The sequence below is a fragment of the Salmo trutta genome, chromosome 29 (genome assembly GCF_901001165.1).
Source record: "Salmo trutta chromosome 29, fSalTru1.1, whole genome shotgun sequence".
Lineage (NCBI taxonomy): Eukaryota > Metazoa > Chordata > Actinopteri > Salmoniformes > Salmonidae > Salmo > Salmo trutta.
Window position 1 is genome coordinate 8,010,036 of NC_042985.1, and position 25,158 is coordinate 8,035,193.

The 25,158-nt window shown below is 47.5% G+C and overlaps 1 protein-coding gene across 4 annotated transcripts in view; it reads left to right on the forward strand.

Annotated features, from left to right (window-relative positions):
- LOC115166847 (homeodomain-interacting protein kinase 3) overlaps positions 1 to 24,032 on the forward strand; it is a 70,852-nt gene extending 46,820 nt beyond the window's left edge. For 2 of the 4 annotated variants that reach the window (XM_029720724.1, XM_029720722.1), the window contains exons 4-16: positions 10,159 to 10,278; positions 10,698 to 10,784; positions 12,296 to 12,480; positions 14,858 to 15,020; positions 16,761 to 16,884; positions 17,075 to 17,196; positions 17,646 to 17,773; positions 18,099 to 18,269; positions 18,350 to 18,670; positions 20,681 to 20,827; positions 21,351 to 21,610; positions 22,966 to 23,099; positions 23,211 to 24,032. In XM_029720724.1, the coding sequence (XP_029576584.1) occupies positions 10,159 to 10,278; positions 10,698 to 10,784; positions 12,296 to 12,480; positions 14,858 to 15,020; positions 16,761 to 16,884; positions 17,075 to 17,196; positions 17,646 to 17,773; positions 18,099 to 18,269; positions 18,350 to 18,670; positions 20,681 to 20,827; positions 21,351 to 21,610; positions 22,966 to 23,099; positions 23,211 to 23,669 (2,421 nt within the window). In that variant the 3' untranslated portion in view covers positions 23,670 to 24,032. Of the gene's footprint in view, positions 1 to 10,158; positions 10,279 to 10,697; positions 10,785 to 12,295; positions 12,481 to 14,857; positions 15,021 to 16,760; positions 16,885 to 17,016; positions 17,197 to 17,645; positions 17,774 to 18,098; positions 18,270 to 18,349; positions 18,671 to 20,680; positions 20,828 to 21,350; positions 21,611 to 22,965; positions 23,100 to 23,210 lie in introns of all 4 variants that reach the window. The other 2 variants (XM_029720723.1, XM_029720725.1) reach the window with 2 other exon arrangements.
- The last annotated feature ends 1,126 nt before the right edge of the window (positions 24,033 to 25,158 follow it).

The window sequence follows — 25,158 nt, forward strand, 5'->3', positions numbered from 1 at the left end:
TGAAGCCAGGGACAGGGAGGAGACACGGAGAGTGAAGCCAGGGACAGGGAGGAGACACGGAGAGTGAAGCCAGGGACAGGGAGGAGACACGGAGAGTGAGCAGAGAAATGATAGATTAAGGGAGAGCGCTAAATAAGAGAGGAACTGAATATTGAGGGAAAAAGAGAGGATTGAAAAATGTGGATTCATGGTGGGAGTAGTTGGGTTTGATTTATAAAGAGTTCTTATTAGATTTCTTCATCGTCGCAGCACCAATACCACTACGTTACTACCGCCACTGACCTACCACTGTTACTAACGCCACTGACCTACCACTGTTACTAACGCCACTGACCTACCACTGTTACTAACGCCACTGACCTACCACTGTTGCTAACGCCACTGACCTACCACTGTTGCTAACGCCACTGACCTACCACTGTTGCTAACGCCACTGACCTACCACTGTTGCTAATGCCACTGACCTACCACTGTTGCTAACGCCACTGACCTACCACTGTTGCTAACGCCACTGACCTACCACTGTTGCTAACGCCACTGACCTACCACTGTTGCTAACGCCACTGACCTACCACTGTTGCTAACGCCACTGACCTACCACTGTTGCTAACGCCACTGACCTACCACTGTTGCTAACGCCACTGACCTACCACTGTTGCTAACGCCACTGACCTACCACTGTTGCTAACGCCACTGACCTACCACTGTTGCTAACGCCACTGACCTACCACTGTTGCTAACGCCACTGACCTACCACTGTTGCTAACGCCACTGACCTACCACTGTTGCTAACGCCACTGACCTACCACTGTTGCTAACGCCACTGACCTACCACTGTTGCTAATGCCACTGACCTACCACTGTTGCTAACGCCACTGACCTACCACTGTTGCTAACGCCACTGACCTACCACTGTTGCTAACGCCACTGACCTACCACTGTTGCTAACGCCACTGACCTACCACTGTTGCTAACGCCACTGACCTACCACTGTTGCTAACGCCACTGACCTACCACTGTTGCTACCGCCACTGACCTACCACTGTTGCTACCGCCACTGACCTGCCGATACGGCTCTAACGTCACTGATCTACAGTCTCATCTAGTGTACGCCCCTCAGTCAGTTATCATGCCCATGTTCTGTGGGTATTCACATGGACATTAACAGGTGTACTTTAATCCATGCCCTGTGGGTATTCACATGGACATTAACAGGTGTACTTTAATCCATGCCCTGTGGGTATTCACATGGACATTAACAGGTGTACTTTAATTCATGCCCTGTGGGTATTCACATGGACATTAACAGGTGTACTTTAATCCATGCCCTGTGGGTATTCACATGGACATTAACAGGTGTACTTTAATCCATGCCCTGTGGGTATTCACATGGACATTAACAGGTGTACTTTAATCCATGCCCTGTGGGTATTCACATGGACATTAACAGGTGTACTTTAATCCATGCCCTGTGGGTATTCACATGGACATTAACAGGTGTACTTTAATCCATGCCCTTCGACACTAACCCCCCCTCCCCTCCCAGGGTGTGGGGTGTCACCCTGGGCCCCGGGGGCAAGATGACTGGAGCCAAAGGGGCTGCCGTCACCCCTCACTCCCAGCATGGGGTCTAGTTCCTTTCCACACAGCAGAATGTATTTATAACCCTCCTCCTCTCCTCTTCCTCCGTCTCTCGGCCACGTCTAACCTTCTTTCAATATTTGGGCAATGTTTTAAAAACTGTGATATATGGCGCTATAGGATAGGGCCCTGGTAGTGTCCCCAATCAGCTCCCTCTTTCTTTCTCTTTCTCTCTTTCTGTTGTACTGCAGGGATGTTTTTGTCCTAGGAAGGCTGCAGTGAAACATCTTCCAGGAAAATGTTTTTCCCTTCGGAGAGGAATTCTTCTCACTCGCACACACATGCGCTCACGTACACTCGCACACACATGCGCTCACGTACACTCGCGCGCACACATGCGCTCACGTACACTCGCGCTTGCGCACACGTGCGCTCCAACGCACTCGCAAGCGCATGAACTCGCATGCAGTCGTGGCCAAAAGTTTTGAGAATTACACAAATATTAATTTTCACAAAAAAGTCTGCTGCCTCAGTTTGTATGATGGCAATTTGCATATATTCCAGAATGTTATGAAGAGGGATCAGATGAATTGCAATTCATTGCAAAGTCCTTCTTTGCCATGCAAATGAACTTAATCCCCCAAAAACATTTCCACTGCATTTCAGCCCTGCCACAAAAGGAACAGCTGACATCATGTCAGTAATTCTCTTGTTAACACAGGTGTGAGTGTTGACGAGGACAAGGCTGGAGATCACTCTGTCATGCTGATTGAGTTCAAATAACAGACTGGAAGCTTCAAAAGGAGGGTGGTGGTGCTTGGAATCATTGTTCTTCCTCTGTCAACCATGGTTACCTGCAAGGAAACACGTGCCGTCATCATTGCTTTGCACAAAAAGGGCTTCACAGGCAAGGATATTGCTGCCAGTAAGATTGCACCTAAATCAACCATTTATCAGATCATCAATAACTTCAAGGAGAGCGGTTCAATTGTTGTGAAGAAGGCTTCAGGGCGCCCAAGGAAGTCCAGCAAGCGCCAGGATTGTCTCCTAAAGTTGATTCAGCTGCGGAATCGGGACACCACCAGTACAGAGCTTGCTCAGGAATGGCAGCATGCAGGTGTGAATGCATCTGCACGCACAGTGAGGTGAAGACTTTTGGAGTATGGCCTGGTGTCAAGAAGGGCAGCAAAGAACCCATTTCTCTCCAGGAAAACCATCAGAGACAGACTGATATTCTGCAAAAGGTACAGGGATTGGACTGCTGAGGACTGGGGTAAAGTCATTTTCTCTGAATCCCCTTTCCGATTGTTTGGGGCATCCGGAAAAAAGCTTGTCCGGAGAAGACAAGGTGAACTCTACCATCAGTCCTGTGTCATGCCAACAGTAAAGCATCCTGAGACCATTCATGTGTGGGGTTGCTTCTCAGCCAAGGGAATGGGCTCACTCACAATTTTGCCTAAGAACACAGCCATGAATAAAGAATGGTACCAACACATCCTCCGAGAGCAACTTCTCACAACCATCCAGGAACAGTTTGGTGATGAACAAGGTATTTTCCAGCATGATGGAGCACCTTGCCATAAGGCAAAAGTGATAACTAAGTGGCTCTGGGAACAGAACATCGATATTTTGGGTCCATGGCCAGGAAACTCCCCAGACCTTAATCCCATTGAGAACTTGTGGTCAACCCTCAAGAGGCGGGTGGACAAACAAAAACCCACAAATTCTGACAAACTCCAAGCATTGATTATGCAAGAATGGGCTGCCATCAGTCAGGATGTGGCCCAGAAGTTAATTGACAGCATGCCAGGGCGGATTGCAGAGGTCTTGAAAAAGAAGGGTCAACACTGCAGATATTGACTCTTTGCATCAACTTCATGTAATTGTCAATAAAAGCCTTTGACACTTATGAAATGCTTGTTATTATACTTCAGTATTCCATAGTAACATCTGCCAAAAATATCGAAAGACACTGAAGCAGCAAACTTTGAAAATGAATATTTGTGTCATTCTCAAAACTTTTGGCCACGACTGTACACATGCACTCACATACACATGCACTCACATACACATGCACGCACATGCACTCGCATACAGATGCACTCGCGTGCACACACAAACGTCGGCACGCAAGTAGGTATACCCACACACTCACGTAAACACACACAGTCTTCAGGTCAATGTGGTAGAGGGCAGAGAGAGAGTGCAATAGATGAGGGCGTGCAGTAGAGAGATGATGAGGGCGTGCAGTAGAGAGATGAGGGCGTGCAGTAGAGAGATGAGGGCGTGCAGTAGAGAGATGATGAGGGGTACTCATATGGACGTGTGTCTTTCCAAATCATGTCCAATCAATTGAATTTACTACAGGTGGACTCCAAGTTGTAGAAACATCTCAATGATGACCAATGGAAACAGGATGCACCAGAGCTCAATTTCGAGTCTCATAGAAAAGGGTCTGAATACTTATGTAAATAAGGTATTTCTGTTTATTATTTTTTTAAATACATTTTTTAAATCCTGTTTGCATTGTCATTGTGGAGCATTGTGAATACTTTCTGAAAGCATTGTAAGTGCAGTGGAGGATACCACAAATGCCCAAACTCCTCAGCAGTAAACAAACGAACAGAGAAAACAGGACAAGGCCTGTAATTACACTCGCAAAAACATTCCCTTAGTTAGTTTTTCCTTTGGAAAAAAATAAGAACAGAGTGCTTTCCGAATGCACTGCATGTCCTCCTTCCCCATTTACCAAGTCAGACTTGACATATTTCCCCCTTGCCTATTACCAAGTCAGACTTGACATATTTCCCCATTACCAAGTCAGACTTGACATATTTCCTCCCTTCCCCATTTACCAAGTCAGACTTGACATATTTCCTCCTTCCCTATTACCAAGTCAGACTTGACATATTTCCCCCTTCCCCATTACCAAGTCAGACTTGACATATTTCCTCCTTCCCTATTACCAAGTCAGACTTGACATATTTCCTCCTTCCCTATTACCAAGTCAGACTTGACATATTTCCTCCCTTCCCCATTTACCAAGTCAGACTTGACATATTTCCTCCCTTCCCCATTTACCAAGTCAGACTTGACATATTTCCTCCCTTCCCCATTTACCAAGTCAGACTTGACATATTTCCTCCTTCCCTATTACCAAGTCAGACTTGACATATTTCCTCCCTTCCCTATTACCAAGTCAGACTTGACATATTTCCTCCCTTCCCCATTTACCAAGTCAGACTTGACATATTTTCTCCCTTCACCATTTACCAAGTCAGACTTGACATATTTCCTCCCTTCCCCATTTACCAAGTCAGACTTGACATATTTCTATCAGGTTTGCAGACAGAAAGGGAATAACTTTAACACATACAGACCTTGGGTCCTCATGCTCATGCTGGCAGTGTTCACCAGAGAAGGCCATCTGATAAGAACAGTGTGTTTTATTAACTAGTGATGGTTGTAGCCTGCTGGTTGTGGGTTCAGAGGGAGAGGTCAAGACTTGTCTCTGTGTACAGGATACTTGAGGGATCCAACTTCAGAGTTTTTTTGAATTGGTAAGCTGTTAAACCTAGATGTATTGACGTGACTAAGTGGAGCTACACACACACACCTCTTTATGTTTATATCATCTCGTCTCTATAATAGATTTTCTGTCTGTGCGTCTGCTTTGGCATTTAGATCCATATGAGGTTAGATTACATTTTCTTATTTAACAGATATTGTAGATGAAACCTTGAAAGCTGGAAGTCATTGAATTTGAGCCCAAACAGGCAGGGTTAAGCCTGTCCAAGACCCAGGGTCCCAGAGAGGATACTTTAGGGGCTAGTGCCCTGCAGTCTCAAGAATGCGAACACAGCCCTCGTTCCTCTCCCCTAGCCCTTCTCAAACACAACTCCTCCACCCCAGTGGAATGCCGACGCGCCCCTTGCCCCTCTTGCCCTCCTTTCGCCTCCAAGGCAGCACTAAGCCTCTAATGGATGTTTTCCCTGACACCTTGGTGTGACTGACGTCAGACAGGCCTCTCTCTACAACTGCTCTCATAAACCTCCCTGTTCTTTATCCCACCACCCAGTAGGTAGACAGACAGAATCGTCCCGCCACCCAGTAGGTGGACAGACGACAGAATGGTCCCGCCACCCAGTAGGTAGACAGACAGAATGGTCCCGCCACCCAGTAGGTAGACAGACAGAATCGTCCCGCCACCCAGTAGGTAGACAGACAGAATCGTCCCGCCACCCAGTAGGTAGACAGACAGAATCGTCCCGCCACCCAGTAGGTAGACAGACGACAGAATCGTCCCGCCACCCAGTAGGTAGGCACGGGCAGAATGGTCCCGCCACCCAGTAGGTAGGCACGGGCAGAATGGTCCCGCCACCCAGTAGGTAGGCACGGGCAGAATGCTCCCGCCACCCAGTAGGTAGGCACGGGCAGAATGCTCCCGCCACCCAGTAGGTAGGCACGGGCAGAATGCTCCCGCCACCCAGTAGGTAGGCACGGGCAGAATGCTCCCGCCACCCAGTAGGTAGGCAGAATGCTCCCGCCACCCAGTAGGTGGGCAGAATGGTCCCGCCACCCAGTAGGTGGGCAGAATGGTCCCGCCACCCAGTAGGTGGGCAGAATGGTCCCGCCACCCAGTAGGTGGGCAGAATGGTCCCGCCACCCAGTAGGTGGGCAGAATGGTCCCGCCACCCAGTAGGTGGGCAGAATGCTCCCGCCACCCAGTAGGTAGGCAGAATGGTCCCGCCACCCAGTAGGTGGGCAGAATGGTCCCGCCACCCAGTAGGTGGGCAGAATGGTCCCGCCACCCAGTAGGTGGGCAGAATGCTCCCGCCACCCAGTAGGTAGGCAGAATGGTCCCGCCACCCAGTAGGTAGGCAGAATGGTCCCGCCACCCAGTAGGTAGGCAGAATGGTCCCGCCACCCAGTAGGTAGGCAGAATGGTCCCGCCACCCAGTAGGTAGGCAGAATGGTCCCGCCACCCAGTAGGTAGGCAGAATGGTCCCGCCACCCAGTAGGTAGGCAGAATGGTCCCGCCACCCAGTAGGTAGGCAGAATGGTCCCGCCACCCAGTAGGTAGGCAGAATGGTCCCGCCACCCAGTAGGTGGGCAGAATGGTCCCGCCACCCAGTAGGTAGGCAGAATGGTCCCGCCACCCAGTAGGTAGGCAGAATGGTCCCGCCACCCAGTAGGTAGGCAGAATGGTCCCGCCACCCAGTAGGTAGGCAGAATGGTCCCGCCACCCAGTAGGTAGGCAGAATGGTCCCGCCACCCAGTAGGTGGGCAGAATGGTCCCGCCACCCAGTAGGTGGGCAGAATGGTCCCGCCACCCAGTAGGTGGGCAGAATGGTCCCGCCACCCAGTAGGTAGGCAGAATGGTCCCGCCACCCAGTAGGTAGGCAGAATGGTCCCGCCACCCAGTAGGTAGGCAGAATGGTCCCGCCACCCAGTAGGTAGGCAGAATGCTCCCGCCACCCAGTAGGTGGGCAGAATGGTCCCGCCACCCAGTAGGTAGGCAGAATGGTCCCGCCACCCAGTAGGTGGGCAGAATGGTCCCGCCACCCAGTAGGTGGGCAGAATGGTCCCGCCACCCAGTAGGTGGGCAGAATGGTCCCGCCACCCAGTAGGTGGGCAGAATGGTCCCGCCACCCAGTAGGTGGGCAGAATGGTCCCGCCACCCAGTAGGTGGGCAGAATGGTCCCGCCACCCAGTAGGTAGGCAGTGTTGCATTAGCTTTCAGAAAACTGCGTTTTTAAAACAAACCACCACCCCCCAAAAAATGTTGCGAAAATTATGATTGCACATCATATTTCTAATGTTTATTATAGAAGAATGTAGCCAGCTACATTTCCAAATATTTTTCTTGAAATTGAACTTTATACCGGAGAAAGACTACATGGGAGGAAATGACCTGCTGGTGATCCAATGACGAGCAAATACACTCCATCTGAGTGGTGAAGTGCAACTGAAGCACGAAATGACTCCTTTTACGTTCATGATTTGGAGCGAATCCTGACTGAAGCTGAGCAGAATTTACAATAAGAAGCATTTTAAGATATCTTTTCTGCGTCTCATCTTTCCCTTTCTGTGTGAAAAACACAGAACCCTGAGTCAACCTGACCCCTTGCAGGCAGCGGCATACAGTCATACTCTCTCTCTCCTGCTAGGGCCCTGATCACGGACATACCCACATGTAACCGGTGTGAAATGGCTAGCTAGTTAGCGGTGGTGCACGCTAGTAGCGTTTCAATCGATGACGTCACTCGCTCTGAGTCCTTGAAGTAGTTGTTTCCTTTGCTCTGCAAGGGCCGCGGCTTTTGTGGAGCGATAGGTAACGATGCTTCGAGGGTGACTGTTGTCGATGTGTGCAGAGGGTCCCTGGTACGAGCCCAGGTAGGGGCGAGGAGATGGACAGAAGCTACACTGTTACACACACACACGTCAATCATTCCCAGGGTCCTCCCCTGCACACGTCAATCATTCCCAGGGTCCTCCCCTGCACACGTCAATCATTCCCAGGGTCCTCCCCTGCACACGTCACTCATTCCCAGGGTCCTCCCCTGCACACGTCAATCATTCCCAGGGTCCTCCCCTGCACACGTCAATCATTCCCAGGGTCCTACCTCGCACACGTCACTCATTCCCAGGGCCCTACCCCGCACACGTCACTCATTCCCAGGGCCCTACCCCGCACACGTCACTCATTCCCAGGGCCCTACCCCGCACACGTCACTCATTCCCAGGGCCCTACCCCGCACACGTCACTCATTCCCAGGGCCCTACCCCGCACACGTCACTCATTCCCAGGGTCCTACCCCGCACACGTCACTCATTCCCAGGGCCCTACCCCGCACACGTCACTCATTCCCAGGGCCCTACCCCGCACACGTCACTCATTCCCAGGGCCCTACCCCGCACACGTCACTCATTCCCAGGGCCCTACCCCGCACACGTCACTCATTCCCAGGGCCCTACCCCGCACACGTCACTCATTCCCAGGGCCCTACCCCGCACACGTCACTCATTCCCAGGGCCCTACCCCGCACACGTCACTCATTCCCAGGGCCCAGCCTGAATGTCAACGTCATGTATTACTACTAGGTAATGACAGTGTCCTCAGGATGTGTGAGGCTGGAGAAGGGATCAGCACCTGGGCTTGAAGGTGGGGGCTGTAGGTATGGGAGGAGTGGGCAGTACTGGGCAGTTTACAGTGGAACAAGGCACCGCAGGAATGGAGAAGAGAACTGTGCTGGGATGTTTAGACTCTCTATGATGTTATGGTAATATTATGGGGGAGAAATGGCAATATTGAACTGTTCTTTCCCCATCTGCTACGGTCATAACATACAGGGAATGTTCTTTCCCCATCTGCTACGGTCATAGCATACAGGGAATGTTCTTTCCCCATCTGCTACGGTCATAGCATACAGGGAATGTTCTTTCTCCATCTGCTACGGTCATGACATACAGGGAATGTTCTTTCTCCATCTGCTACGGTCATGACATACAGGGAATGTTCTTTCCCCATCTGCTACGGTCATAGCATACAGGGAATGTTCTTTCCCCATCTGCTACGGTCATAGCATACAGGGAATGTTCTTTCTCCATCTGCTACGGTCATGACATACAGGGAATGTTCTTTCCCCATCTGCTACGGTCATGGCACACAGGGAATGTTCTTTCCCCATCTGCTACGGTCATGGCATACAGGGAATGTTCTTTCCCCATCTGCTACGGTCATGGCATACAGGGAATGTTCTTTCCCCATCTGCTACGGTCATAGCACACAGGGAATGTTCTTTCCCCATCTGCTACGGTCATAGCATACAGGGAATGTTCTTTCTCCATCTGCTACGGTCATAGCATACAGGGAATGTTGTTTCTCCATCTGCTACGGTCATAGCATACAGGGAATGATCTTTCTCCATCTGCTACGGTCATAGCATACAGGGAATGTTGTTTCTCCATCTGCTACGGTCATAGCACACAGGGAATGTTCTTTCCCCATCTGCTACGGTCATAGCATACAGGGAATGTTCTTTCTCCATCTGCTACGGTCATAGCATACAGGGAATGTTGTTTCTCCATCTGCTACGGTCATGGCATACAGGGAATGTTCTTTCTCCATCTGCTACGGTCATAGCATACAGGGAATGTTGTTTCTCCATCTGCTACGGTCATAGCATACAGGGAATGATCTTTCCCCATCTGCTACGGTCATGACATACAGGGAATGTTGTTTCTCCATCTGCTACGGTCATAGCATACAGGGAATGATCTTTCCCCATCTGCTACGGTCATAGCATACAGGGAATGTTCTTTCTCCATCTGCTACGGTCATAGCATACAGGGAATGTTGTTTCTCCATCTGCTACGGTCATGGCATACAGGGAATGTTCTTTCTCCATCTGCTACGGTCATAGCATACAGGGAATGTTGTTTCTCCATCTGCTACGGTCATAGCATACAGGGAATGATCTTTCCTAACATATTTTTCCTTTCTTTCTCCTCCCTCTCTCTCTTGCTCTGTCTGTCCACGTCTTTTTATTTTTCCCTCGCTTCCTCTTTTCACAGATTCGCTACATTTCTCAGACGCAGGGTTTGCCTGGGGAACATCTGTTGAATGTGGGGACGAAGACGGCACGGTTCTTCTGCAGGGTGTCTGACTCCCCCTACTCAGCATGGCGATTGAAGGTAAGAAGGACCCCTGAGCCCAAAATACATCTCCAGCAGAACCCCCCCCCTAGCACCCTCTATAAACCATTCCATACACTGACCCCTCTTTCGCTCCTCTCCACCAAAACACACACTCCTCCTAGCCCAGCACTGAAAACAAACCTACATATTATCTCTCACCATCACCTAACATTCTCCCTCTCAGCAAACAGTCATTACTCCCACCACCCACCAGAGAAGAAAACACCCACACAAGCATCCTCTTTTTCACCGTTTGAACCAACTCTGGAGATAAAGACTGAAGGGATAAACCCCCCGTCTCTTTCATTTTCCCCGACTCTCTCGTTCTCCCCCGTCTCACCCCCCCGTCTCTCTCTCTCTCTCGTTCTCCCCTGTCTCTCGTTCTCCCCTGTCTCTCTCCCCCTGTCTCTCTCCAGTCGACTGATGAGCATGAGACCGAGACGGGGATGAAATCAAAGGAAGCAAGGAAGTACATCTTCAGCTGTTTGGATGACATAGCGCACGTAAGTCTTGTTCCACAGGATGTGGACACAATCAGCTTTTCTAACTAGACCGTGTTGATGAGTCTCGACTCAGGAAGCCCATGGTGAGAGAAGATGGGGCCGTAGGTCTGAGAGAGAGGAAAAAGATAGAACATGTACGTACATCTCATTGCTGGAAAAACCCCATTCTCACATCTCTAGTGATATGCTAAGTGACATGCTAAGGTTCAGCACCCAACACTTAGTTTGAAAGTCAAGCCTCGGGTGAAACCACAGCTGGAAATTCCCTGACAACGAGATCATGGGTTGAAAATTTCCCTGCTGATGTTTTTACAGGTTGGGGGGGATTATGTAGAATGATGTAGAGACGGGGGATGATGTAGATGGTGTGGAGACGGGGGATGATGTAGATGGTGTGGAGACGGGGGGATGATGTAGATGGTGTGGAGACGGGGCGATGATGTAGATGGTGTGGAGACGGGGGGATGATGTAGATGGTGTGGAGACGGGGGGATGATGTAGATGGTGTGGAGACGGGGGGATGATGTAGATGGTGTGGAGACGGGGGGATGATGTAGATGGTGTGGAGACGGACGGAGACGTGTGGAGACGGGGGGACGGAGACGTATAGAGACGGAGGGGGGACGTAGACGTGGGGAGACGTGGGGAGACGTGTGGAGACGTAGACGTGTGGAGACGTGTGGAGACGGGGGGCGTAGACGTGTGGAGACGGGGAGGGGGCGTAGACGTGTGGAGACGGGGGGGGGGGGGGCGTAGACGTGTGTGTGTGTGTGGGGGGGGCGTAGACGTGTGTGGGGGGGGGGTAGGCGTCTGTGGGGGGGCGTAGACGTGTGGAGACGGGGGTGATGTAGAGACGGGGGGATGTAGATATGTAGAGACGGGGGTCATATAGAGACGGGGGTGATGTAGAATGCTGTAGAGACGGGGGTCATGTAGAGACGGGGATGTAGATATGTAGAGACGGGTGATGTAGAGACGGGTGATGTAGAGACGGGTGATGTAGAGACGGGTGATGTAGAGACGGGGGGATGTAGAGACGGGGGGATGTAGATATGTAGAGACTGGGGTGATGTAGAATGCTGTAGAGACGGGGGTCATGTAGAGACGGGGGGGATGTAGATATGTAGAGACGGGTGATGTAGAGTCGGGGTGATGTAGAATGCTGTAGAGACGGGGGTCATGTAGAGACGGGGGGATGTAGATATGTAGAGACGGGGGTGATGTAGATATGAAAAATGCCTCATCGTTCTCAAGTTCCACTTATCACAATGGTTGGTTTGATGTTTTTACTTTTGATAAAGTTCTGCAAAATGTCTGGTATTTTTAACATAGGAAACGATTATTCCAGCTTAGCATAGTGACTGTTTATACTGTTTGTCCCCTTAATCAAGTCTCCCTTGACTTGTAAAGCTGGTTTAAAACTTCCTGAGGCTCCAGATGAAATACACAAAAGTTGGGAAAGATGACAGATGACTAGTTCTCCTGAGCCCTGACCTGCCTCTCTCTCCCAGGTCAACTTGGTGATGAATCTGGAAGGTAGTGACCTGTTGGCAGAGAAGGTGGACCGAAGAGAGTTTGTAGGCCTGCTGAAGAGGATGTTGTGGATCGATGCGGAGAAGAGGATCGCCCCCGTTGAGGCGCTCAGCCACTCCTTTATGTCCATGCAACACCTGCTCGACTTCCCCCATAGCAACCAGTGAGTTTACCCCACTGGCTTTCAGGCGGGTTGACCTTTTCGTAGAGATGAGACTAGAGGTCGACCGATTTATGATTTTTCAACGCCGATACCGATTATTGGAGGACCAAACAAAGCCGATACCGATTAATCCGCCGTTTAAAAAAAATATATATATTTGCTTTTTATTTTATTTATTTGTAATAATGACAATTACAACAATACTGAATGAACACTTATTTTAACTTAATATAATACATCAATAAAATCAATTTAGCCTCAAATAAATAATGAAACATGTTCAATTTGGTTTAAATAATGCAAAAACAAAGTGTTGGAGAAGAAAGTAAAAGTGTGCCATGTAAATAAGCTAACGTTTAAGTTGCTTGCTCAGAACATGAGAACATATGAAAGCTGGTGGTTCCTTTTAACATGAGTCTTCAATATTCCCAGGTAAGAAGTTTTAGGTTGTAGTTATTATAGGAATTATAGGACTATTTCTTTCTATACGATTTGTATTTCATATACCTTTGACTATTGGGTGTTCTTATAGGCACTTTAGTATTGCCAGTGTAACAGTATGGCTTACATCCCTCTCCTCGCTCCTACCTGGGCTCGAACCAGGAACACATCGACAACAGCCACCCTCGAAGCAGCGTTACCCATGCAGAGCAAGGGGAACTACTACTGCAAGTCTCAGAGCGAGTGACGTTGAAACGCTATTAGCGCGCACCCCGCTAACTAGCTAGCCATTTCACATCAGTTACACCAGCCTAATCTCGGGAGTTGACAGGCTTGAAGTCATAAACAGCGCAATGCTTGAAGAATTGCGAAGGGCTGCTGGCGAAATGCACGAAAGTGCTGTTTGAATGAATGCTTACGAGCCTGCTGGTGCCTACCACCGCTCAGTCAGACTGCTCTATCAATTATCAAATCATAGACTTAATAATATCATAATAACACACAGAAATACAAGCCTTAGGTCATTAATATGGTCGAATCCGGAAACTATCATCTCGAAAACAAAACGTTTATTCTTTCAGTGAAATACGGAACCGTTCCGTATTTTATCTAACGGGTGACATCCCTATGTCTAAATATTCCTGTTACGTTGCACAACCTTCAATATTATGTCATAATTACGTAAAATTCTGGCAAATTAGTTTGCAACGAGCCAGGCGGCCCAAACTGTTGCATATACCCTGACCCTGCGTGCAATGAATGCAAGAGAAGTGACACAATTTCACCTGGTTAATATTGCCTGCTAACCTGGATTTCTTAAAAATATATACTTCTGTGTATTGATTTTAAGAAAGGCATTGATGTTTATGGTTAGGTACAGTCGTGCAACGATTGTGCTTTTTCGCAAATGCGCTTTTGTTAAATCATCCCCCGTTTGGCAAAGTTAGCTGTCTTTGTTAGGAAGAAATAGTCTTCACACAGTTCACAACGAGCCAGGCGGCCCAAACTGCTGCATATACCCTGACTCTGTTGCAAGAGATGACACATTTTCCCTAGTTAAAAGAAATTCATGTTAGCAGGCAATATTAACTAAATATGCAGGTTTAAAAATATAGACTTGTGTATTGATTTTAAGAAAGACATTGATGTTTATGGTTAGGTACACGTTGAAGCAACAACAGTCCTTTTTCGCAAATGCGCACCGCATCGATTATATGCAACGCAGGACAGGCTAGATAAACTAGTAATATCATCAACCATGTGTAGTTAAGTAGTGATTATGATTGATTGATTGTTTTTTATAAGATTAATGCTAGCTAGCAACTTACCTTGGCTTCTTACTGCATTCGCGTAACAGGCAGGCTCCTCGTGGAGTGCAATGTAAAGCAGGTGGTTAGAGCGTTGGACTAGTAAGGTTGCAAGATTGAATCCCCGAGCTGACAAGGTAAAATCTGTCATTCTGCCCCTAAACAAGGCAGTTAACCCACCGTTCCTAGGCCGTCATTGAAAATAAGAACGTGTTCTTAGCTGACTTGCCTAGTTAAATAAAGGTGTAAAAAATAATAATAAATATATATATATATATATATATATATATATATATATATATATATATATATATATATATATATATATATATATATATATATATATATATATATATATATATATATATATATATATATATATATATATATATATATATATAAATAAATAAATAAATAAATAAATAAATAAAACGGTGTCCAAAAATACCGATTTACCCATTATGAAAACTTGAAATCGGCCCTAATTAATCGGCCATTCCGATTAATCGGTCGTCCTCTAGAAGAGACATGGTGAAACATGTAGTTATTTGTAAAAGGAGGACAAGCATAAAGGCCTGGTGTACTGTGATGAAAATAACTCCAACCCCCTCCTTTCCTCTCTCCATCAGTGTCAAATCATGTTTCCACATCATGGACGTAACCCGGTCTCGTCCCGGTCCTTATGACACACTCAACCGGAACAAAGCCCCCTTCATCAGACCGGTGACCACGACCACCACCACAGTTAACCTGACCGGGCCCTTCAGCAAGATGGCCGCCATACACAACCAAGTAAGCAGGAGGGAAACATTTCCATATGTTGGGCTATACATTTATATGAACAGATGGCTATATGACAATGTACCACTGCTAGAGCTGTTAGACTGTATATTAGATGTGAATGGAGACAGTTTTATCAGACAAGGTCTTCCATTTGAGAAACAGCTAGACCAAGGCGTGTCTTCCCCTGACCCAGACCTCCAGATGGTAAGATGGATGACATGGGGCTTTATCGTCCCCCTCATCCTCACGTGGAACTGTAGCCGTTCACCTTCGAGGTTGTGGCGACGCCAGGACGTTACGTAGGCTATGTCATGGCGACAGCGCGGGCGCGTTGTGTTGCTGAGGGGAGAGATGGTTGAAGTTTGGAGCCATCTGATCCTATTAGACAGATGGCTTCAACTGGCCTCATACTGTCATGTTTTCACTTTGTTATTCTAAATACCAACCAGCTATTTCTGGAAATACAAGTCAATCTTTGTCAATACATTAGAAGTCCATTCTCATATCAACTGTTGGTACAATGTGAAGGTGATGGCATCTGAACCTCATATACCACAAGCACAAATTTAAGCCCAATTGAATCAAGTTGATGTATCGACACATCCTTAATTCTTGTGCGTTTGTGTTCAGTATTTACCCTTGTGGGGGGGGGGGAGACTGAATGGGTGGTCTCTAGTAAAGCCTTGCATGTGTAAAACGCATCCGCTCTGATGTAGGTGAACTTTGATTCGTTCCAGTTACAGGAAGTATTTGGTGGAGAAATGCACCAGATCTCCCAGTATTCACCTCTGAAAGAGTGCTTTGTGTTGACTGTCATGTGTATGGGGGGGCTGGTCCCTATTCTGTGTGGACTTTTTGATTGGACTTTCCAGACCTTTGATCATGTTGGATTCAGCCCTGGTCTAATTCCCTGGATTCAATATTGTAGGCCAGGCACAAGAGGTCAGAGCAGTGACCTCTGAACCACAGGCACCGGCTTCTGCTCTGTTCTTTGTTTATTCATAAAGTGTCTGAGTAGGACTGCTGATCTAGGATCAGTTTTGTCTTTTAAATAATTTAATAATACGATTATATGGACAGATCCTAGATCAGTACTCTTACTCTATGCTTGGTGCGTAGGCCCCTGCTGTTTGGCTCAGACTCCAGACAGGCAGGTCGCCATCTACTGGGGATGTGAGGCTAATGCGGATTATATGTTGGAATCTGCTACAAGACTTAGTCGGGCGTTTTTAGTTATGTAGAGTTAAAGTTGTGGTATTTTTTTTCTTATCTCAGAAACACTTTCTTTATGAAAAATAGGCCTTGAGGCCACAATTCCCCTTATAAGTTGTGCTGATGAAAAAATCCCTGTCGATAGACACTGTGTTGATCTAACACATTAGTTTCTGTAGTAGATGTCTGGGTACTCATGTCTCTGTGTTGATGTAATACATTAGTTTCTGTAGTAGATGTCTGGGTACTCATGTCTCTGTGTTGATCTAACACATTCGTTTTTGTAGTACATGTCTGGGTACTCATGTCTCTGTGTTGATCTAACACATTAGTTTTTGTAGTAGATGTCTGGGTTCTCATGTCTCTGTGTTCATCTAACACATTAGTTTTTGTAGTAGATGTCTGGGTACTCATGTCTCTGTGTTGATCTAACACATGATCTAACTTTTTTTGATCTAACACATGTCTCTGTGTTGATCTAACACATTAGTTTCTGTAGTAGATGTCAGGGTGCTCATGTCTCTGTGTTGTCTTCAGGCTTTAGCCCCCTCGGCCCCCTCAGTGATGCACCCTGGGATACCGCTCCAAACAGGAAATGGCCAGTTTGGCTGCAGCGACTCATTTCAACAGGCACTCATCCTGTGCCCCCCAACGATGCAGGGTATGACTTCTTAATCTTCTCTCTTTCTCCCCCCCTCTCTCTTTCTCCTCCCATCCTCTCTCTTCTATCTCTTTCTCCTCCCATCCTCTCTCTACTCTCTCTTTCCTCCCTCCTTTCCATCCACCTCTATAGCAAAATCTACTGACTTGGACTTACTGTGGAACACATGTTTCCCTTTCCGGTCCTCCAGGAATCCCCACTAACGCGGCCAAGCCACAGGGCTACTCCGTACGCATGGAGACTGCTGTGCCTCTGGTCACCCAAGCTCCCTCCATTCAGCCCCTACAGATCAGACCTGGGCTCATCACACAGGTAACGAGAAGAGAGGGGGGAGCGGGAGAGAGAGAAAGTCCCTAGTATTCGGGCTAGCTGGGATTGAGTGATTCAGACCAACAGAGAAACTGACAGTGATGGAGAATCAGCAAGACACAGCCTGGATGCATTTGTGCTGGAGATGTTTTGAATGTATTCAACTGAAATGTGTCTTCTGCATTTAACCCAACCCCTCTGAATCAGAGAGGTGGGGGGGGCTGCTATAATTGTCATCCATGTCTCCGGCGCCCGGGGAACAGTGGGTTAACTGCCTTGCTCAGGGGCAGAAAGAAATATTTTTACCTTGTCAGCTCGGGGATTCGATCCAGCAATCTTTCGGTTACTGGCCCAACGCTCTAACCACTAGGCTACCTGCTGCCCTATACAACTGAATGGATACATTTAGATAGCTATAGAAACCATGGAAACGGTGTTCCTCTCCCTTGCAGCAGACCTGGTCTAACTGCCCCCAGCAGATCCTGGTGCCCGCCTGGCAGCAGGTGACTCCAATGGCGCCCCCACCAGCCACCATGGCGTCCGACCCTGTGGCAGGTCCACAGAGACTGGGAGAATGGGGGTGAGTGTTATCTGTCAGCTGTTGACTGTCTGTGCTCTTTAGAGACTGCCAGTGACTAATTCGTTTTTTTCCCCGTAAGGAGCCAATAGGGAAGCTCCAAATGAATTTCTTGAAACTGCATTGTCTATCAGTCTGTTTTGTTGCTATGCTCTACCCTTGACAAAGACTTCTCTGAGAATATTGGACACAGTGTGATGGCTGTCTGTCATACTGATGGAGAATGAGTCACATGCCTCTCCTTTGAAGAAAGCGAGTGAGATCAGTCAGTTAAGTCTCTAATATAGCTAATAACCTTTAGCTCGTTACCCCGTCTTGTCATTTGCAGGAAAGTGCGTCCTCATGGCAACCATTACAGCTCTATGATGCCCCACCACCATCAGCCGCTCTTAACCAACCAGATGACCATGTCTGCCCACCAGCCAATCAGCATAGGCATCGCACACGTGGTGTGGCCACAGCCCTCTGCTAACAAGAGAAACAAGCCCTGCTTTAACAGGTAAACACACGCGCGCTTACGCACGCGCGCACACACAATCTGATCATAAAATCCCCTTCCTGTCATTTATTTCTCCCTAGAGGCATCAATTTCACCTATAACACCAACACCCAAAACTCAGCATGCCAGTCCCCAAAGATGGCCGACACCGCGAGGAATGTCCCAGAGGAGAGATTCCCGGAGGCGGGGCGAGCTGTACAGCCGGAACCTGAACCGGCGCAGGAGGAGGAGTCTAGCTGCTGTAAGACAGGTTCAGACTCCGAAGAGCAGTCTGTCTCTTATAAGCAGCGGCAGGCCATGGTGATGTCTGATCTGGCCAGCCCCACTGTCACTGTCATTAGTATCAGCAGTGATGAGGAAGAGGAGGAGGAAGAGAGAACACGGAGACACTCACTGGGGGAGTAAGTAACTATCTCAAGCTACTCCAAAATCGGTCTCTTCAAATATCCACTACAGTCCAAAAATCGGTCTCTTCAAATATCCACTACAGTCCAAAATCGATCTCTTCAAATATCCACTACAGTCCAAAATCGGTCTCTTCAAATATCCACTACAGTCCAAAATCGGTCTCTTCAAATATCCACTACAGTCCAAAATCGGTCTCTTCAAATATCCACTACAGTCCAGAATCGGTCTCTTCAAATATCCACTACAGTCCAGAATCGGTCTCTTCAAATATCGAAGTCATTATCGCCTCAAACTCTGTATGTACAGTTGAAGTCGGAAGTTTACATACACCTCAGCCAAATACATTTAATGTCTGTTTTTTATAATTCCTGACATTTAATCCTAGTAAAAATTCCCTGTTTTAGGTCAGTTAGGATCACCACTTTATTTTAAGAATGTGAAATGTCAGAAGAATAGTTGAGAGAATGATTTATTTCACCTTTTATTTCTTTCATCACATTCCCAGTGGGTCAGAAGTTTACATATACTCAATTAGTTTTTGGTAGCATTGCCTTTAAATTGTTTAACTTGGGTCAAACGTTTTGGGTAGCCTTCCACAAGCTTCCCACAATAAGTTGGGTGAATTTTGGCCCATTCCTCCTGACAGAGCTGGTGTAACTGAGTCAGGTTTGTAGGCCTCCTTGCTCGCACACACTTTTTCAGTTCTGCCAACAAATTTTCTGTAGGATTGAGGTCAGGGCTTTGTGATGGCCACTCCAATACCTTGACTTTGTTGTCCTTAAGCCATTTTGCACCAACTTTGGAAGTATGCTTGGGATCATTGTCCATTTGGAAGACCCATTTGCGACCAAGCTTTAACTTCCTGACTGAGATGTTGCTTCAATATATCCACATATTTTTCCTCCCTCATGAAGCCATCTATTTTGTGAAGTGCACCAGTCCCTCCAACAGCAAAGCATCCCACAACATGATGCTGCCACCCCCGTGCTTCACGGTTGGGATGGTGTTCTTCGGCTTGCAAGCCTCTCCCTTTCTCCTCCAAACATAACAATGGTCATTATGGCCAAACAGTTCTATTTTTTTTTCATCAGACCAGAGGACATTTCTCCAAAAAGTACAATCTTTGTCCCCATGTGCAGTTGCAAACCATAGTCTGTTTTTTTATGGAGGTTTTCGAGCAGTGGCTTCTTCCTTGCTGAGCGGCGTTTCAGGTTACGTCGATATAGGACTCGTTTTACCGTGGATATAGATACCTTTGTACCTGTTTTCATCTTCATAAGGTCCTTTGCTGTTGTTCTTGGATTGATTTGCACTTTTCGCACCAAGGTACGTTCATCTCTAGGAGACAAAATGCGTCTCCTTCCTGAGAGGTATGACAGCTGTGTGGTCCCATGGTGTTTATACTTGCGTACTATTGTTTGTACAGATGAACATGGTACCTCCAGATGTTTTTTTTCTGGGGTCTTGGCTGATTTCTTTTGATTCCCCATGATGTCAAGCAAAGAGGCACAGAGTTTGAAGGTAGGCCTTGTAATACATCCACAGGTACACCTCCAATTGACTAAAATGATGTCAGTTAGCCTATTAGAAGCTTCTAAAACCATGACATCATTTTCTGGAATTTTCCAAGCTGTTTAAAGGCACAGTCAACTTAGTGTATGTGAACTTCTGACCCACTGGAATTGTGATACAGTGAATTATAAGTGAAATAATCTGTCTGTAAACAATTTTGGGAAAAATGACTTGTGTCATGCACAAAGTAGATAGGACATCTACTTTGTGCATGACAAGTCATTTTTCCAACAATTGTTGGAACCGACTTTTCCAACATTTTTCCAACCGACTTGCCAAAACTATAGTTTGTTAACAAGAAATTTGTGGAGTGGTTGAAAAACGAGTTTTAATGACTCCAACCTAAGTGTATGTAAACTTCCGACTTCAACTTGTAACTAAAACCATTTCTCTTTCTCTCCCCCTCCCTCTCTCTCTCCCCCTCCCCCCAGGTGTAAGGGAAGTGCTGAGTGTGAGGCGTGTCAGAGCACAGTGAGTATGGAGAGAGTATGTTCCCTCAGCAGTCCAGACAGCACCCTCAGCACCAGCTCCTCTGCCTCAGCCCAGTCCAGCACCTCGCCCTGCAAACGCCCCAACAGGTATGACCCAATGACAACAGCCACACACACACACACATACATGTTGTTCCTTAACCTAAATGTTGCACCTACACCTGTCATACAGTGTGATTGCTCTGGTCTGTAATAGTATAGAATGTATACTCTCTGAGTGTGATTGCTCTGGTCTGTTACAGTACAGAATGTATACTGTCTGAGTGTGATTGATCTGGTCTGTAATAGTATAGAATGTATACTCTCTGAGTGTGATTGATCTGGTCTGTAATAGTATAGAATGTATACTGTACGAGTGTGATTGATCTGGTCTGTAATAGTATAGAATGTATACTGTCTGAGTGTGATTGCTCTGGTCTGTTACAGTATAGAATGTATACTCTCTGAGCGTGATTGCTCTGGTCTGTTACAGTATAGAATGTATACTCTCTGAGCGTGATTGCTCTGGTCTGTTACAGTATAGAATGTATACTTTCTGAGCGTGATTGCTCTGGTCTGTTACAGTATAGAATGTATACTCTCTGAGCGTGATTGCTCTGGTCTGTTACAGTATGTCAGATGACGAGCAGGAGAGCGGTTGTGACATTGTAGACGGCTCGCCTTCCTCCGACTCCTCTGGCCCGAGCAACAGCCCCTTCACCGAACGACGCTACATCGCCGACGCCAACCAGAACCGCGGGCCCCGTGTGGCGTGCGTCGCCCCAGTAACGGAGCCCAGAAAGCCAGCGGTGCGCACCATGGTGGTGCCGCCCATGAGGGTGCAGAATAACAACCCCCGCCCACACATCAACGAGACGCTAGGCAACACCAGTAAGCATCTAACACACACACACACACACCGGACACCTGATTCACCCACAGGAAACGGACACCTGGCTGATTCACCCTAGACGTACACTTGACACACCTAGTTCACACAGCCCTATGGTTGAAGAAACAGGTTCAGTAGTCATGAACAGGTGGCCACAGTTCTCTCATCATAGGTAACCACAACACACACTTAGCCCAGGGCAGACAGGGCAACAGATAACACAGCAGGTTACATGTACAGTACACACTGGAACCTGGAACCCAGTGACACAACAGTAGCCTTAATCTGTCAGGATTGTCAGTGATCAGACACACATGGACACAGGGCTAACAGGGTCACTGCTGATGATGTCTGCTCCACAGGTCACATGGTGTGGGATTACTCCTCGTTTATAGGGCACAGAGGTACTCGCAGGTGATTATGGCTGCAGCCCTGACCTCTCACCTCAGACCTCTTGGCTTCAGCCTCTGGAGTGGACGTGTGTTTCCTGTAGACTGTCTACTCTGGTTGCAGCTGGCTTCTTGTTGACAGCCCTTTCTTTGAATCTATCCTTTATTCTACCTGTGTGGATCTGGAGCTTATGAAGCTACGTATGACAGGCGTAACATCCCCTGGAACGCTTTACAGCCTGACTTAGGCCTTCATAGACATGGATGACAACCAGACACACACAAATGCGCCACATCGTGTTCGCTGGCTGTCATGAACACTTAGATGTTTATGAATGCGTTCGTGGGGTGTTACTGAGGGGTTATGTATGTCATAAGTAGGCTTCATAACAGCTGTGGTCTTCTCCCTCTGTTCCTGGGGCTGGGCTTTTTTAAGGTCCCTGTTTATAGATCATTTATAAATCCTCAGTGAAAATCGCACTGTCTCCTATGGCCTCATGTCCCAGCCAGGTCCCTCCCATAGCTGACATTCAGAAACACTCCCCAGCTAAAGCCCACAGAAAAGGCCACAACTTGCTATTCTAGTGCTACTAGGGGGGTATTAATAGCCAATGGTATGACCCCCACTATGAATACGAACCAGCTTACTTTTTACCCATTTGGCTTCCATCCCTTCACAAGATCCCAGATCAGTTCTAGTCTATTTCTAAACATCCACTTGATGCTTGGGGAACAGATGGCACTTGTTAAAGAGCTGTGTTTGGTCAAACCCAGTGGAAGTCAGTGATGAGCATGTCACACTGGCTGATGGGTATTACAGTCAGGGTTTAACTCTACTGCCTGTCTCTGTGGGTTGATGCTGCTGCCATCATGATGTGTCTGTGTTTAAACTCATCCCTCTTTCATTTCCTCTCTACCTCCCTCCCTCCCCCCTCTCTCTGTCTCGTTCTCTCTCTTCCCTCCAGTCTTAGAGTCTTTCCAGTTCAAAGGGCGAGGTATCCCGGGGCGTCAACCACACCACTCCATCCCCCTCCTCAACCGGCCACAGAAGATCACTGCATTCCAGCCCCAGCAACAGCAGCCCATGGGCTTTGGACAGGTCAACACACACACACACACGCACACACACACACACACACACACACACACACACACACACAGGTGTAATATGTGTATGATACCTAACCACCCCTTTTCTCTCCTTTTCCAGCTCCAGCATTACGGCTCCTGCCACCAGGAATGGAATGGAAACTATGCCCACCGGCGCCCGCAGGCCTACATCCCCCCCACTATGCATGGGCACTCCTTTACCCTACCCCACGGCAGCCCCAACCACACTACAGGTCCCCGCCATCACCCGCACAGCCAGCATACCCTTCTGTCCTACCCCCCCCCTGGGCCCCTGGTCACAGCAGCCCCTGTGGCCCACATCCTGGCCTCCCCTGGGGCCTCGCGGCCCGTCCTGCAGCCCGCCTACAGCATCTCTCACCCAGGCGGTATCGTCCACCAGGTCACTGTGGGCATCAACCCCCGGCTGCTGCCCTCGCCCACCATCCACCCCCAGGGCCAGTTCAAGGCCCTCTTCCCCCCGCACCCCTACATGGCCTCGCCCGCCTACGCCACCTTCCCCCTCAGCCCCACCAAACTCAACCAGTACCCCTACATCTGACAGGGTCCCGGAGCCGCCCGCCCCCCAGATGCACCTCGCGCCCCCCGGGGGCCAAGCGAGCAGGAGGAGGGGCCTTCTCAGAATACACAACAAACAACCACAACATGGTTTTCATGTCCAGAGCCATGGCACAACCACAGAGAAACAAGCTATTTTTATGAATCATGTAGACTTGGGTGCAATTGAACTATGAGCTATAAAAAATAAAATCAAAAAGTTTGGGTGGAGGATGAGGGGAGGGGGGCAAGGAAGGACGGACGGATGGAATGAATGAATGTAAGTAGATAAGTAACTCACTCTCAATGTGTTTTTCACATTTAATATACCTTCACATTAGCTCTTCTACCAATACTCCTCAAAAAACAGGTGACTAATCGGGTGGCGTTGCTAGGTCAGACGTGGCACCCCCTTATCCCAGCTATTTTTCTATATTGCCTTCTGAACGTGTACAAGACACATCCACATTTGTAAAGCCATTCAGTCTCTAGTTCGATAGGCCGACAGATGCACATGTTGTCCACGGTGTGTGTCGTACCGCGTTTGAAGTATTTGTACCTTTTCTCAGTGTCTTTGGTGTTTTAAAAACGTGGAGTCACTTAACCGATTTAAAGTAGGGTTGTTGCTCCTCACGCTGCATGTGATCTTGCATGAGCAGATCCAAATGTAAACAGGAAGTTGATACGTTAGACGTCGCTCTTGTTGTTGGCGTCCCGAGACTCGCTGCATCGTATACTTGTCCCCAGCCATAGTGCCTTATATATTTGAGGTGGTTAATGTTACTACTTATATATAAATATATCCATAAATATTTTAATGTACTGGACTGCAGCACTTGAAGGTCCTACCAGTCCATGCATCCTGTGTGTGTGGATATATATCCATGCACAGCCTGCATGGACGTGAGATATCGCGGATAGCGATGCTTATAGTTTGGATTCAGTATATATTTCAGTGTGTAGTGAGTTACTCTTTTGTTCCTTAAAGAAAGACGGCATGCTTTGCTGTAGCAAATGCTCGCTGGTCCGTTTTTAAATGTTCCTTTTTTGTCGTCGTCGTCCCCCGAATGAACTAGTGTACAAAGAGCAAGCATTGAATATTTGCTTAATATTTCATAATCAATTTCTATTTAGTGAAACTCTTACTACTAACAGTATTTGTACTGTTCGATGAAACTGCAATACAATCTCTAAATAGGTGTTTATTTTTATTTTTTTGTCTTTGTATTTAAAAAAAATTGTTTGAGTGGGTTTTTTCTAGCTGTGTTACAAGTGTGGTGGGCATGGCTTTGACAAAAATGCTAATTAATTAACGGTATGGATTCTTCTAAGCCTGAGCAGACCATGCAGTGTTTGATACACACACACACACACACACACACACACACACACACACACACACACACACACACACACACACACACACACACACACATATATATATATATATATATATATATATATATATATATATATATATATATATATATATA